The sequence below is a fragment of the Fistularia commersonii genome, chromosome 18, assembly GCF_037954325.1.
Source record: "Fistularia commersonii isolate RoL2024-O1a breed Wild chromosome 18, RoL_Fcom_v1.0, whole genome shotgun sequence".
Lineage (NCBI taxonomy): Eukaryota > Metazoa > Chordata > Actinopteri > Syngnathiformes > Fistulariidae > Fistularia > Fistularia commersonii.
Window position 1 is genome coordinate 15,495,005 of NC_141301.1, and position 16,012 is coordinate 15,511,016.

The 16,012-nt window shown below is 50.8% G+C and overlaps 1 protein-coding gene across 3 annotated transcripts in view; it reads right to left on the minus strand.

Annotated features, from left to right (window-relative positions):
- The window catches only part of cadm1b (cell adhesion molecule 1b), a 164,287-nt gene that overhangs the window by 30,366 nt on the left and 117,909 nt on the right, over positions 1 to 16,012 (minus strand). For all 3 annotated transcript variants that reach the window (XR_015107438.1, XM_086164155.1, XM_086164153.1), the window contains exons 3-8: positions 15,249 to 15,395; positions 10,759 to 10,911; positions 8,612 to 8,749; positions 4,845 to 5,003; positions 3,414 to 3,510; positions 2,931 to 3,103 (exon numbers count right to left, since the gene is read on the minus strand). Coding sequence is in view for 2 of the 3 variants with exons in the window: in XM_086164155.1 (XP_086020281.1) it covers positions 2,931 to 3,103; positions 3,414 to 3,510; positions 4,845 to 5,003; positions 8,612 to 8,749; positions 10,759 to 10,911; positions 15,249 to 15,395 (867 nt within the window). In the remaining variant the exon portion in view is untranslated. The remainder of the gene's footprint in view (positions 1 to 2,930; positions 3,104 to 3,413; positions 3,511 to 4,844; positions 5,004 to 8,611; positions 8,750 to 10,758; positions 10,912 to 15,248; positions 15,396 to 16,012) is intronic.

Genomic DNA, 16,012 nt, shown 5'->3' on the forward strand with positions numbered 1-16,012 from the left:
AGCAGCCCTGATTCGCACTGGGACGACACGCCCTCTGTAGCGCTACGTTTATTTCACAGCGACTGAATTCTCCAGGAAAGTGGGGCCGCAAACACGACTGTATGAGGTTCTAAGCACCTTGAAGCAAAACTTTTGTGTCTCATTAAAGTGAGCTGAAGGTACAGGGGTTCCAGCAGTCACTCACTCTGGAGAGTTGGTGCTTGAATGCAAAGGAAGCCAAAACAAGGAAGTTTGGACTGGATTTGGACCGGAGATGGCCGGAGCCGCTCTGGAAGCGGCGGCGCTTTAATTAATCGGCGAAAGACGCATCATCCATGCCGCCGTGGCTAGATCGCAGAAAAATGATAAAATGTTTTTTAGTCCCATCTAATCGGGTGACGATTTTCCTGAAAGAACGATAAACAGCATTTGCTGTGAGGTCTTTACACGGAATTAGGGATTTAGGCGCGTCGGCTTGGATACGTCTGACCTGAGTGAGCTGTTTGCTGGCATACGATGTCCTTTTTGTTTGGAAGTGATCATTACGGGCCAATTGGGGAACGAGCAGATGTCATCATCTGCCTGGCAAAGCGTGATGATGAATAACCCAGAGGCGACAGAGTTCTGGGACTCGCTGGAAAACTCGAGTTACAAGGACACTGTCGTGCATGTCAGGGAAAAAGAAGTTTCTGAATATTGGAAGACCCGGGGCATGCAATATTGAAAATGATCACAAACTGCAAGAGTATGTTGAGCTCCTCGGAGGGGATGCCGCTCGGAGGATCGCTATGCAGACGCTGTGTGACGCCTTGGGTGTGCTTGCAACTACCCCGAAAATGGACTTTCTAAGTAACTTAACTTACGGTATGCCGGCCCTAATACAAATATAAGATCTGCTGATGAGAAGAATCCTGTTTTGCGCCAGCGATCGAGGTACGGATCTCCTCTGCGGATTCCCATAAATGCCGCTTTCCAACAAATCGCTCATTTGTATCACCAGAATCCGGTGTGGTGATGTCCTTCAGCACCTCCCGAGGACCGGCGCTCCTGCGGGGAGACGCTCGTCGGCCAAAATAATGGGACGACCGTGGTGTTTGGGAGCGTCGTGAAAGACCGAACCCGCTAGAACAGGCGCTCGGAGCTGGGCTGAAGGCACGGCTTTCTTTAATGAAGCTGCTCTCAGACATTATTTTTCAGGCTTAACGTGTAACATTAATTTAAAAATCCATTTACGGACGAGACGGTCCTAATCATAACTGTCTGATTCCAAGACATACCGACTCCAGATAATGTGCACAGGAACTCGAGGGTCTGTATCACACTTGCCCTTCCAGGTGTTAGTCTTGTCACCGGCATGTCATGTTCGGCGCAGCCTCGGAAGGCACAAAATGAAATTGTAGGAGAGAAATGGTTTTCCAGACCGCGGGGTGCAAGGAATCCATAGAAGAAGAAGAAAAAAAAAAAGACAGATCTCACCAACAATGGCTGTTCCTGCTATAAATGTATTTTTCCATCTTTCTCATCGTCCCTGCCAGCCGGCCGGGCGAAAATAGGAAATTATGGTCCGAGGAGAGCGCGCTGCACAGACACCAGGACGCTTGATGAGTCCTTCCTGCCTGCATAAACCCCCGGAGATCTACCTCCCGACCTCCTCGGCAAACCAAGGGCGGAGGGCTTTGGCGTCACTCCGCTGTGTTGCTGCAAACAATGCCGACTAGACGGACGCCATGTTGTCACGGAACCGACTCGGAGACTCTCCACTTTCTCCCCGTGACGGCGCGGGGTTCCTCCGACGGTGCAGGTATTTGCCCCTTACCAACCCGAGTGCGAATGAATAGACGGACCGACTTGAAAATATCGTGAGTCCTACCCAGCGAGGGAAACATCCGTCATTAGTTGGAGCTTAAAAGACGGCCGAGTCAATCGGGATTTGAAAAATTGAATACGGAGCTTGGAGAGAATGTGAGAATATTTGTGTCGAACCCGAAGCCGGGGGGGGAAATGACGACATGACAAAAACAGAATGCGTGAGAAGTTGAAGAACGCCGACCTTTGATGGGTCAGCAGCGGGTTCATCGAAAGGTGCGAATTCCACATCCTGGAAAAGATTTAGAAACTCTTAAAATGCCCCCCCAAAAAAAAGCCTCGGCTCTTTGTTCCCGACTCTGCAGCTCACGCAGAGCGGCCGGGAAGGTTCGCTTTCGGTGACGGAGAAGGCGTCTCCTCCACCTGTTGGCGGGTTTCACGGGTTCTGTAATATTCCGTAGGAATATATTGTTGCCTTAATGTTTACATTTTCAGTATGTTTGGATAATTGTTTAGTGTTGCATACAGGCCACTTTTACTATACTCTATTTTGTTCCGCCGTAAGCTTTACCACAGAGACTTAGTGCTTCCTTTAAAAGAAGGGGGATGTAATATTCCGTAGGAATATATTGTCGCCTTAATGTTGATGTCATAAGGTTGATGCCTTAGTTTGATCCTTTAATGTTGAGCCTTTAATGTTGATGATATGTATACTATATAAGCGGTATCCTCCAACCGACATTGGGGCTTCTTCTTCTTATCTGCCATTAAAGCCTACACCCGTTCTAACGTCCCAAGGATCGTTCCTGTACACACGGTACATTTTTCAAACCTAGAAACATTACAGGTTCCTCGCCCTCCAGGTCGACCCCGAACCGTAATCATCACGCGTTTGGCGTCCGGTGGCACCTTCCACCTCCGGCGCAACCTCAAAGCTGTTTTTTTTTCTCAAATCCACACGGCCGCTTCTCAGCATCGGTTTCATCCCTTCTGACCTTTTGCGTGACAAACGTGCAAGGTTTCTACTCCACTCCCGAACAGCCTCAGCTTCCTGAACCAAACTCGGGGTTTTCTCGCGTCATCCGTCGCTGTTCTACCTGCAGCTGTAAGAGAAACGAAGATGCCCCAACAGAGGCGATAACTACCGTATACGTAGAGGATGTAGTCATCGTAAGCTTCTCCCACGGCGTTGGAGGCCACGCAGCGGTAGGTGCCGTTGAAGGACTTGTTGAGGTTCTCGATGTAGAGATCAGAACCGGTGACCACGGCGTGCGGCGGCACATCCTCGTCTACTCTCAGCCAGTTGATCTGATGGGGACTGGAGAGCCAAATACCACAGGCGTCACTCAGACGCCGTCTTCCCACGGTAGAGATGTGATATAAAGGTCAGAGCCGGAGATGGTCCGGGAAAGAGGCCATCGGCAGGCGGCGGCTAATAACGTTCCTCATCCGGCATGCAAACAGCATGTAACATTTAGACGCTATAATATGCGTAAAGGTTAAGGGGGTGGTCGAACTGGCAGGAGATGAAAATAGAGGAGGCGGTTTGACACTACAGGTAAGACACCACCGTCCACCGTGTGTGTGTGTGTGTGTGTGTGTGTGTGTGTGTGTGCGCGCGCACTCACTGTGGTTTTCCTTCCGCGATGCACGTCAAATCTAGATTGTCACCTTCTCTGGTTAATCCTTCAGGATATGTCACCACAATCTTCACTTCGGGTTTATCTGAAAATACAAGAGGTGGGTATTGACAATACTCTTGTCATACGTTATAACAAGGAAGCCGTTTTTTTTTTTTTTTTTCCAAACCCGCACCTGAAGCCAAAACTGAAATTATGATTGCACTCTAAAGCCAAGCGCTGAGAGAAAGAGACTTCTAAATGAAAGAAACACAGCCCGGAGTGAAACGTAGAGAAGGATAAAGGGATTATCTTATGTGCTCATTCGACACCCAGTCAGTCTGCAGCACCTCACGGCAAAATGATTTCTTCCCTCTTATCAATGCTCGCCAAAGATTACCAAAATGTCAAGCGGTTCCAGTCAAGCTTTTTCTTTTCCCTCAAAAGGTCAGACAAAAATCTTAAAAAATAATAAAATTAAATGAATATTCCGCACCGACTACAAAGAGGCTTCTCACCCCTGCATTGATTGATGTCTAACAGGGCGTGGCCACCCGCCGCCGCCGTAATCGATAGCGCGTTCGCCAACACAAAACAGCCGCGGCAGCTCGCAGTCATGGCAACCGCAACACGAGTTCTGCCTCTGGAATCGAGAATCCCGGCGGGCTACCGTTCCGGTACCGGGGGGGGCGTGGCTCCATGTACCGCCGCTCCCGCGTCTAAGCGACGCTCGGGAGCCGGATGTACCGTTAGCAGAGACGCTACCGTTAGCACGAGAGCTCTTTTTGCCGCCACCGGTCGAGGCAGAAGGTCGCCACAGGGAGCAGGAATCCGCCTCCCGTCAGGTAGAACGGTCTCCTCCTCGCCGGGTTTTAAAGAGCGCCGGTCCGTAAAGTGTCACCCGACAGCTGGGTTGCCATTTTCGTCGGATCCGCGGCGCCGCGGCCGACCGGCGTCTCACACTCGACAGCACGGAGGGGTCAGTCGAGCTTCAAGAATAGCCAAAACGAATCAATGCGGCGTGCGGGTGCCAGACGGCGGGGGCCGTGCGTTTAGCGCGCGCGGAGACGGCTTCATTCCCAGTCATTTCAGATCGACGCCTGCAATCTATCACCACGCGCCTGTTGCAGATGTTGCCCCCCCCCCCGCTTCCCCCCGCCGCCCCCGTATGATGGATCCCGAGGAGCTTGAAAACCGCAAGTAGATTTACAATTTCCCTATTCGCTACTGCAATATCCACAAAGTAATATGACGGAGAAGGATGGGGTTCGGCAGCGGGGTGTGGATTCTTCACATATTTGCAGTTTTAAAGTCGATATCTTTAAACGAACGCGTACATGCCGTCCCTGTTATTACGGTTAAGCTAACGGCTAATCCGGGGATAGCGAACCACGCCTACGAGGCGGCCGCCCGACTCCGAGACGGTTCGTGGTCACTCACACAGCACTTCCAGTTGTCTCTGCGCCAGGAGGTCCTTCACGGCCGGATGGTCAATGACGCAGTCGACTGGCACTCCGTCATCATCTTTGGTGACAGAGAATCTCACCCGGCTGGTGACGGTAAACATCCTGTCGTACGTCTCCTCCACCGTCGTTTCCCCTGGAAAGACACGGAGAGGAGTTAACTTCCGAGAGCTGTCGGCGATCACCCGTCAAAGTCAGCGGCCTTTAAATGGCATTTCTGTTTAATTAGAATCCCGACGCGGGGGCGGGGGGGGGGGCGGGGCGGGGGGACGCCGACGGGCCCGGGGGCCCCGGCTCTCGCGAGGAGCGTCTGGGTCATCTAAGCCCGATAATGCCGGTCTGCGCCGCTCCGGGGTCGAATATTGTCGGGGCTAACCCCTTCGGTAATCCGCCGCCCGGCGGGCCTCGCTCTGTCAGAGGGCCGTTCATTTAGAGAGCATTACAATGCCACGGGGGCATCGCATTAGCCGCAGTGCTGAGTGTGATGGTTTACTCGCACTTAATGAAGTGAGGAAATAATTACAGCCCCACTCTGACCCGGAGCACACTTCCATTTCGGCGTTGTCACAGGGGAGTTGGGCGGGACTCAAGGAGGGCAAAACACTGTTGTTCCAAACCGGACCATCACACACACACACACACGCGTGGTCATTTTAATGGAGATTAACCTCATGTAACACACACCTGAGCGCCCAAGTAACGAAGGAAAACAAACAGCGGCGAGTCGTCGGTAATCCGACGCCGAGCGATCCTAAAGGAACGCGGTGATCTTAAATATAGCGAGTTATACGCGTTAATGAGAAAGTACCGCTTTACGTCGAGCTGTACAACATGTGCGGTTACTTTGTGCGGTTAAAGGGTAGTTGCCTTTTAGTGGCTATTTTGTTATTTCCTCACCTCATTAAGTGCTCCAGCGGCGTGTGAGTGAACGGGTGAACGGAAAGCACCGAGCTGAAGCGCCGTACGAGCCGACGCCATTTTCCGTTTAGCGCTGCTTTCGGTATAAATGGAGCCGTGCATGAAAAAGCGTGCAGTTGTTTTTATCGTGGCAACACATCGCGCTTCTAATTAGCGCCGGCCGACTTGCAAAGTTGATATTTTTCAAACGCGGCCCTTTATTGTGCTGTTTATCATATTATTTTTGTTTAGCGAAAGTGAACGTACGTTTTACGCGCTTCGCCCCGGCAAACTCGTGATTGCGGCGTAAACAACCCTGTTCTGTTTACCCTCCCCGAACAGACAACCTGTGTTTTGTACCCTTTGTTTGTTTTCTTAATGGAATTCTGTTTCACCAGTTTGTTTTTTTTTTTTACAGAAAAACAACCAAAAAAAAAAAAAAAATGTAAAACTGAAAGCTGAACTTCGAAGTGTTTCCGGCGGTTCGAGACAACGGCGGCCGCCCCGCGCTTGTCAATCCCGACCCGGGTAAGAAAAACAATCGCGGATCAAGTGGTTTATAGGCTTGAATCTGAATGCGGAGGAGATTCGAGTGTCGCGGCGGAGATACCAAATCAAACGCTCTTGGGAGCATCAACCGCTGATCAATCCGGGCGCAATCAAGCGTAGCCACTTGTCGCGGTCGTTCTGTCAGTCTGGAACCCGGAAGAGGAGACCTTTGATCAGGCGGCTGGAAAACTGCCTTCGCAGGATGTGGTTATGGCGCGGCGGGCGCGGATAATAGCCGTGCTATCGCCGGGCGCTAAAGCTCAGCGGGGGGAGTCGGAGGTCGGCGGTTTGATTCCGGTCAAGTCGGGCGACGCGTTCTCATCTGATCCAGATAGCGACGCCTCGGGCGCAACGCTTTCGGTGGAGACCTGTCGACGTTCTCCAAGCATCCGTCTTCAACGGGGTGCAGCGATTTCTCATTTAGAGCAGAAAGATGTGGAAAATACAGCCTCCGATGGGAGCCGGGTGAGGTTCAGATCTGGATATTGATGTTGTCGGCTTCAAAAGTTGTGTGTTTTAACACTCGTGAATTTATGAGGCCTTTTTGCGATTCTATTTTCAGGTCAAAAACCAGACTTTTCAATCCGCGTTGAAGAACCCGCCGCTCCTGAACTCGTCTAGACTCACAACAAACCGCAGATTTAACGAAGCGCGACTCAAACGCAGCTGTCTTAGCGAAAAAATGTATGACTGTCGTTTGGCTCCGGCGACAGAACACTCAGTTTCCACTGCATTTGAACGATAACGCAGCTGTCATTTATGATAACGAGTCTTCTGCCGCCGTGTGTGTGTGTGTGTGTGTGTGTGTGGAGTCTTTCCCGGGCCGGAAAGCCAGATGAACGGCCGCGAAAGCGACGCGGTCCTTTTCTGGAAGCCTGTTTGAAGGCACCAGCCCATTCCTCCTCCTCCTCCATCTCGCATGTTAGACTGAGAAGCAGCGTCCAGCCTGCATGCGGTTCCAGGAAGTAGCCTTCTCCAAGGGGAAGCGTTAGCTTAGCATTCCCACAGGCAGTGAGAGACCTCTGTAAGGACCGCTGTGACGTACACCTTCAGCACTACACACCAAAGCAAAGAAGAGAAGAAGAAGAAGAGGGACAACGTGGAGGTGAAGCTGCCTCAACGTTCATGGGATCAGATGGTTGAGGTGTTTTTATCTTCTCCCTGAAGAAGAGCTGAAAAATGTAGATGTTCCTCTGCGAGCCCTGGAACCTCCTCTGAGGCGCAGAAGAGCTCGGACTTCTTCGGCGCTCCATTTCTCACGGCTTCTGTCCGTTTTCCTTCGAGAAAACATCCGAGCAGTGACCGGGATGGCTTTTCAGATGGCGTTCTGCAACGCACGCCGCTTATGAGTTCCACCAATCACCTCCGCCGCGTCCCAGCGGAGCCGTAAGAAGAGTCTCGCCACCGCAAACGACGGAGCGAACGTTGACCCCGGCAGATAAAATCCGCTTTTAATTTCAGATTACAAGAGATGCTTCGGAAGCGCTTAGCACCTCCACCGCGCCGAGCTTCTACTTCTCCGTCCCGCTCAGCGTGACCGCCTGCATTCTTCTGGTCCGACCATCCGGCGGGGAAAACTTCATCAACAACCCATAAACAGAAATTGACTCTGACTCCTCCGGGGACGAGGGGGGGGGACGGACGGGCGGCACCGGAGGCGCAGATGGCATTTAGCTTCAGACTCGCTCTTGTCTAAATATTTCATCTCTAAACTGGCTAAATGAATCCTCTACATTCTAATACATATATAATTTGACAACGAGTCCACGGACGCCCGGCGTGTATAAATAAAATATGACTAAAATGAACCCGCAGCCCCGCCTCCGTGCCGTACAATACGGCCGTAATGAAAAATTGATGGCTGTATCTGAGGAGTAATAAGGGTTTTTCACCCCCAGCGGGTTAAACAGCCCTTCGCCGCCGAGGCCTGCGGCACGAACGGGCCGTCCGGGATTAAAAGCCAGGCGTTTACCTCCTCCTCCGGGATTTGGGATGTGTAAGCGATTTTTTTTTTTAATTTAATTTTTTTTTTTTTTTTTTTTTAAAGAGGGGGAAACAAACACCTGTGAAATGGAAATTAGCTCCACCCGCCACGACACCGGGCACAATTTTGATCCGGCAGCTGCACGACGATCACCTTCCGGGGGCGCCGACCGCTCACGTCAGTCAACATCGCCCGGCAACAGGCATCAATCTTTTAAAGGGCCGCGATTATTTTCACAAAAGCTGCCCCCTCCGCGGCGAGCGGGAGGGACGGACCCGGAGCCTCGGAGCCTCGGACGCCGTCGCTCCACCGACCTGTCAGTTCCTCCTCCCCCTTCATCCATCTGATGGCGGCGGCTGGCTTGCCGCCCATGGCCGTGCAGATGAGCTCCGTCTCGTTCCCCTCGCTGACCACGTCCTCGCGGCTCTCGATGATTGGGTTTCCTGGCGGGACTGAAAAGGAGGCCGCGGTAAGGGGAAGAGCGACACACACACACACACACACACATGCGCTTCTAAGAACGGCAGGGTTGAATGACCTCTGTTGAATCCTACATGATGGTTCTCACTTTGACTGAGTGCAATTAGATTCCAGATTCAAAGCGTTCATTGTCACGTCGCTAACAAGAAGAGCGTAAACATGATTGTAAACATGGTTATAGATATAAATATGAGCAGTGCAATGGAACAGTAGCAGGGTAATAAGACATTACATTACATTACATTACATTTGGCAGACGCTTTTATCCAAAGCGACTTACAATAGAGGACATAGGGACTGCAAATACACTTGCAAATACACGATGCACAGGAAATATACAGAACAGTAAGCTTGGGTTAGTGAGGGTTTTTTTTTTTGGGACAGAGACACACAAACGTACACACACACACACACACACTGCATAGCCTAACTTGCTGCCGACCTGATCTGGGGCATCAGCGCAGTAAAAAGTCCTGAAAGAGAAACGTTTTTACCTGTTTCTTGACCGTTGAGAGAGATGATGCTAGTCTTGTTGCTACCGGAAGTTTCTTCCACCACTGAGGTAGTAGAACTGAGAACAGTTTTGCCTGAGATCGCTTAGAGCGAGCAGAAGGTACTGCTAGTAGGTTTGAATTAGAGGAACGCAGCTCTCTGCAGCGAACATAAGGTCTTATCAATTCGGTCAGATATGCAACAGTTTGGGGTACAACTCAAAGTACAACTCAAAGTGCAGATGCACAGATGAGTGCGGCTTAGTGGACTTTACGTGCGCTAGAAGAACGAGTGTCGGCTGTTTCGGAGTCCCGACGCCGGTCGGGTAGAACCAGTTCGTCAATCGTCAACAACGGCGTTCACATTTCTTATTTCATCTGCGTTCAAAATGTCAGCAAACATACGGTGGGTGTTCCCCGACGCCGAGCGTCTCTTTGCGGGTTCCTCGGCATCTGGCGCCGAGTTACATCTGCTTCCCGAGCCGGGGTACGTATTATTATCTACGTCAATACGAAGAGGGCAAAGCTGCGGGCCGGCTAATTATTCCGACTGCTGCAATCGGAGGAGGGCGTGCGTCTACGGCGCTGCCATTTATCGATTCTGCTGCCAGCGAGGAACGCGACCCGAGAGAGAGATATTACTACTTGCGGAAAATTACGGGTGGCCGACGTGTTTCTGAGAAAAAAAAAAAAAGACGTCGCTCTCGAACGAACCCGTCGTCGACCTCGTCGCAGCCACGGTTCAGTTGACTCCTTCGATGACGGATGAATGAATTTTCATCATTTCACGTTTGGCAAAAACTGGAAAAAAGACCGTCATTCGTTCCCGATAAGATATCAATTAAGTTTATCTTATGTTAAATGAATAAATGCATGAATTTTCCAGTCCGTTTTCAGTTTTTGCAATCGGCCCGTCGTCCTCTTACCTCCAGAGCGGCGCCGGCTTCAAAGTCTGGAATCGGAGCGCCGCTCGTTTCAAGGAGCCGGGATCATAAACGGCGCAGCTACTGTACATTTCAATTGTACAACCGGAGTAATTACGTTAAAGTGCTTTTAATTCTTTTCAATCCCCGCAGGATGTCTGCGTGTAGAATAAAGCTTAACTAGAGTCATTTTACTCCGGAGCATCAAAGTGCGGCGCAGCTGACACTCGACGGGGGAGTCGTCGGGAACAGCCAAGTCAACATTCACCGGGATTCAACAGAGTCAACACAGCTGCCAGAAAGCAGAAAGCGTCGCGGGTCGAGCCGTCGCTTTCAGCATCTGCTCCTTCCTCCCTCCATCCCCCGCCCGCCCGTTACGGCGCCGAGCACCAACGGCGGCTAATTGGCTGACATTTTTGTTTTTCAGTTGCTAAAGATAACGGGATCAAAGATTAGCGTTACTTTTAGCGTCTCTTTTTTTTTGGGAGGGGGAGGGGGGGGGGACGGAAGCGGCGGAGCGGATCCACGACGGCGGCGCCCGATCTGGCGCGTCACCCTCGCACCCACCCAGGACGGTGATATCGGCGTAGGCTTCCTGAGGAGGATCCGTGTAGAGCTGGCATACGTAGCGTCCCTCGTCGGAGAGTGACACGTTGGACAGGGACACCCGAAGCTCGTTGTCGGAGAAATTCACCAGCTGGAACCGGCTGTCCTTCAGAGCTGCGGGGAAACATGAGAGCGGAGACGTTGAGCCCGAGAAAGGAGGAAGGCGCCGACGAGAGAAAATGAGACGTCGGCTAGCGCGCTGCCCCCTTTTTCCCGGGTTTTCTCCTTAATTGAGTAAAAAGAAAAGCCAGTTTCAATATGATTCGCGCCGCTTCATTTATAGAGTAGCCGTGCAGGCCGGGGGAGTGCCAGGAGTGCTCGTGAGGACTCCTAACAAGCTGGGAACTCTTCGAACGGAGGCCGGTCATGGATGGACGCGTCGACCTCACACATCCCAGGCGTTCAAACATACAGAATGAATTCCATCACGCCGCCGCCGCCGCACTCCCAGCAAACGGGTTCCCGTCAAAGTAGGTTACCCCGCTTGGCCGGCCTTTCGTCCCCCCGATTTTCCATAAACACCCCCTCGGGAGCTCTTTTGAAACTTTCTTTCTGCTTGTTTCCATTGAAAAAAAAAAGAATTAAAATAAAATAAAGATTCTCAGTGCCGGCGCGGGCGATTTGTTATTCCCGTCAGGAGTGGCGCTTATTATGGCGATCATTACCCGAGGTCTCGGGGCAGAATCAACACAAAGTCTCACCCTCAAATATAATTCGAGAGCTCTTTGGAAGTCTCTTCTCAAAGGGGAACAATGGCACTCGTGCACTTTAAGAGGCGGCGCACCTGCGGCGAGACGGACCCGACGCTTCTGACCGTCCGGTTCAAACGGCAGCTCGGCGGAGAACGATTAAATTGGGCCGAGGGTTAATTTTTCACTCGCATGTTTTAAATGCGCATAAAATACGGGGTGGATACGGAGCGGAGAGCCGGGTCTCGTCTCCGGCTTCGGGGTTTCTGAGGATGAAATATTCACTTTGGACGCCGTTGTCAAACCGTTACGATCTTTAATCGGATTAATCGCAGGGGCCGGTGTGGATAGAGCGTTTCGATTAATCGCGATTAATTCATATTTTACTTTCTAGAGGCAAAGAGACTCATGACGAAAGACTATAAATATAATATTTGTGTGTGTATGTCTGTGTATAAACAGTAACACTTGAATTCAATTTACCTCACTATACAATACAATAATTCAAAAAATAAGTATATAAATATAACAATCGTCTCAAATCGAATATACATATAAAAGAAATAAATAAAAAATGCAGCTAATAATGAATAAATAAAAACCTTCCCCTTCTTTTCTTTATCCGATCTAGTCTCTGCAGTAACGTTGCCCTCCTTCATCCGCCTGTGGCAATTCTTCTTCTCCTTCTCCTCCTTTCCCTTCCTGGGTCTCCACAGCGAATCCACCTTCTCCATTTAACTCTATTCTCTGGATCCTCCTCTCTAACACCAACTGACATATTCGTATCGTCTCTCACGATTTCCATCCATCTTCTCTTTGGTCTTCCTCTAGACCTCTTGCCTGGCAGCTCCACCTTCAGCAACCTTCTACCCAGATCTTCACTATGGTTTGATGGTTTGAAACCATCTCAGTCATCACGTTGTCTCAGTCATACAAGTCCTGCACCCCTGTGACAAATTCTTCTTCTCCTTTGGTTGTTTTCCTTCAGGGGTCACTACAGCCAATCAACCTTCTCCATCAAACCCTATTCTCTGGATCCTCCTCTCTCAAACCAGCGACCTTCATATCCTCTCTCACCACCTCCATCGATCTTCTCTTTGGTCTTCCATGAGACCTCCTGCCCGGCAGCTCAACCTTCAGCAACCCTCTACCCAGATCTTCACCGCGGTTAGGAGCGTTTATGTCCAAACCACTTTGTCTCGGTCATACATGTCCTGCACCCCTGTGATAAATTATTTTCCTCCTTTGGACTTTTCCCTTCAGGGGTCTCCACAGCGAATCCACCTTCTCTATCTAACCCTGTTCTCTGGATCCTCCTCTCTCACACCAACTACCTTCAAATCCTCTCTCACAACATCCATCCATCTTCTCTCTGGTCTTCCTCTAAACCTCCAATTCCAGCATCTGTCTACCAATGTATTCACTATCCCTCCTCTGTCCATAACCAAACCATCTCTGTCCCTTCTCTCCAAAACATCTACCATGTGCCTCTGATGGACCCATTCTTGATCCTATCCATCCTGGTCGCTCCCAAAGAGAACCTCCACATTTTTTAATCTAGATTAACGTGTTAATTCCATAATTATCTTGATAGTGGCTGGACTTGCAGCAGCTGTCCTGTCCAGCAGGACAGCTGCTGCAATTGAACGGGCATTCATCATTAAGAAAAATATCAATAAGACTTTGCATTGAACGTATCTTTCCGATCAATCCGGCCCCACGAGAATAGTATTCTCTTGAGACCGTTTCGCTTATTTCGGATGGATTCGTGAAAAGACTGAAGAGATACGACATCCCTGTTTCCAACAGTTGCTTCATAGGGCTAACTACGTGTGTGTGTGTGTGTGTGTGTGTGTGTGTGTGTGTGTGTGTGTGTGTGTGTGACTTTGCCAACGCATAATATCTAAGGATGTTTCTCCTTGCGCATTAACTTCAATGGGCCTTTGTTTTTGCCGGGACTATGGATTGTTAGAGGCGTTTGTCGCATCCGAGGCGTTGTTCTGTTCAAAAAGCTGTAAGGCTACAAATTGTGTTGCTCCCGCTTTTCAAAGTCGGACAAATCTCGGACAAAAAAAACAACACCGCCGGCGGCGAGCGGCCGATTTTACCATCAGGGCTCCCGACTGCGGCAAACGGCTCGGTTATTTCACATTTACGCTCCTGACCGAGACGATCTCTCGACCCCCGACCTGCGAACTTTACCGTTTGTTTTCTTTTGTTTTACCGACCCCTGCTTTTAAACAGTCTTTATCCGAACTTACATGCAACCGCATGTTTATAGCGCCGTCAGACGTTTTGATTGTAGCCGGCTTTTTTTTTTTCTGTTTACCACCTCGTGCACAATGAAGTGCCACCGCGCGATCCCGTTGACGGTTGACAATGCCGCTAACTGAGGGTGGTCTTCGCCGAAGCGGCGATCTCTTAAGAAAGGAGCCTGGAACAAGGCTGCCGCGGGGTTGGCCGGAGCCATTACCGCGGACACAAACACGCAGCGGCGGCCCAATAACACTTTGGACGCCTGTCAGGAATCTGATATAAATTCAAATCTGGCCGCGGATAAATTATGCCTCCCTTTTAGGCTTTTCAAACCCGTATCGACCGGAACGGGGAAAAACGACTCGGCGGCGAGCTCGCGAAGAGCGGCTCGATAAAGAAAAGAGAAAACAAAAACGTGTTTTCTTAAGCGGCCGGGAGGTTCGGGTTCTCGTCGCCGCCGAAGCAATAATTAGTTCTTACCTTCGGGTGATTTTTTTTCGCGTCGTGTCATCAACCCGAACGATTTTCAGTCCATCACTGGATCTGCGGCGGCGATTGTGATTAACTGTGAGCGGGCCGCTCTTTCCCGCCCCGCTCCGCAGGCCGCCTCGCTTATTTCCAACAAATATGGAAAAGATATGTTGTCAAAATCACCCCCCTTGACGCTTTTTTGCAAGCGAGGAGATGGAACACATGTCTCGCCACCGAGACCCGCGAAATAACAGCTGGGACGCGATACCGACCGAAATGAAGGGCGTTCCCGCTTCACCTTGAATCCTGGCTCGGATCCCAGACACAAACAAGTAAAAAGAAAAAAGAAAAAAAACAACGGGAAAGAAAGGCGGAGACGGAAAGCGGGATCAGAGGAGAAGCGGTCCATATGCTCATGCATAATCATCGTGTTCAATATCCTAATCTAAGAGATTATCGTGAAATCGAACAGTGACAAGGACACAAAAGTATCCCCCATTATGGCGTCGCCGCAAATTATCTCATATTAATCTTGTCGCAATCTGGGCTTTAATGACTTGCGTTTAAGAGCCAAGAAGTCAAGGACAGATGGGATCTCGGGGGGGGCGGGGGGGTTCTTGACCCCAAAACCGGAGATACCGCCGCCGACCCGATCTTCTGCCGATAAGGTCGGTCTTCTCGGCGACGACCGGGTCGGAGATAAAAACCCTCCGAACGATTCGCGAAAGGGCCGACGGGAGGATCCGCTTCTCGGAACGCGGGCGCCGACGCCGATATTTCTTTATACAAATATAGATTTTTATATATATAAAGCGTCTGTGCAATTACAATAAGTACATAAACACCTGCGGGTCTTTGTTTAATTTATTGACATTTTAAATGTCAGAAAATGTTGAAAATGTCACTCCTCCTCTGTGACAAAGCCCAGACTTTCAACAAAACGCGCCGATGACATAAACGCCGTTTCGCGGCGCGCCGATGCTAACGGCGGAAGCACTCAAAACGGCGGTTGAGACGAAAAGCGCCGCCACTTACGTCGGACGTCCTTGAAGTAGATGGTCTGCCTGTTGGGGTTGAGAAGCTGGATGACGGAGTCGTCGTTGTTCTTCACTCGGCAGCTGAGCGTGGCCGTCTCCCCCTCCACCACCGACACGTTGTCGGTCGCCAGGTTCTGACCCTCCACTGGAGGGACGACGGGGAAAAATGTCGTTGTGCAAGGACGGCGCCGTGCGGGGACGACGACAACAGGCCGCGCGCGTCGCTCGCTTCCAGCACTTCTAATCCATTTAATATAAGAGCCAATGCGCAGTGTTTGTCACTATTGATCTCGCCGAGCTCAGAGTGGGCTTCGTGAGTCAGAGCCAGATGGGCTGTAAGCTCCGCTGCCCACAAAGGTAGCGGGGATGGAGGGGGGGGTGAGGGTGGGACACGGCGGAGACAAAGAAAGTGTGCGAGAAGAGTTGCAAGTAGTAGATAGAGGTTGGGGGGGGTTAGAGCTGAAGAGGAGCGAGCGAGGGATGAGCCGAGCAGGATGCTGTTTATGGTTAAGCTTTATCAGAGCCCTCCATCTGAGCTTCCATGTGACTAATGTGTGCTCAGCTTTTCTGTTCTGTATCTCCAGGAATAAAAGTGCTGTAAGCATCAGAGGCGCTCGCTGTACACAGCCGTCGTCGTCGTCGTCGCCACACACACACACACACACACACACACACACACACAGGACCTGGACCTTGTCATCGTAACTCACGCCGAACCCCCCACAGAAAAGCCCGGCGTTTCCCCCCCCCCCCCGTCTTCAA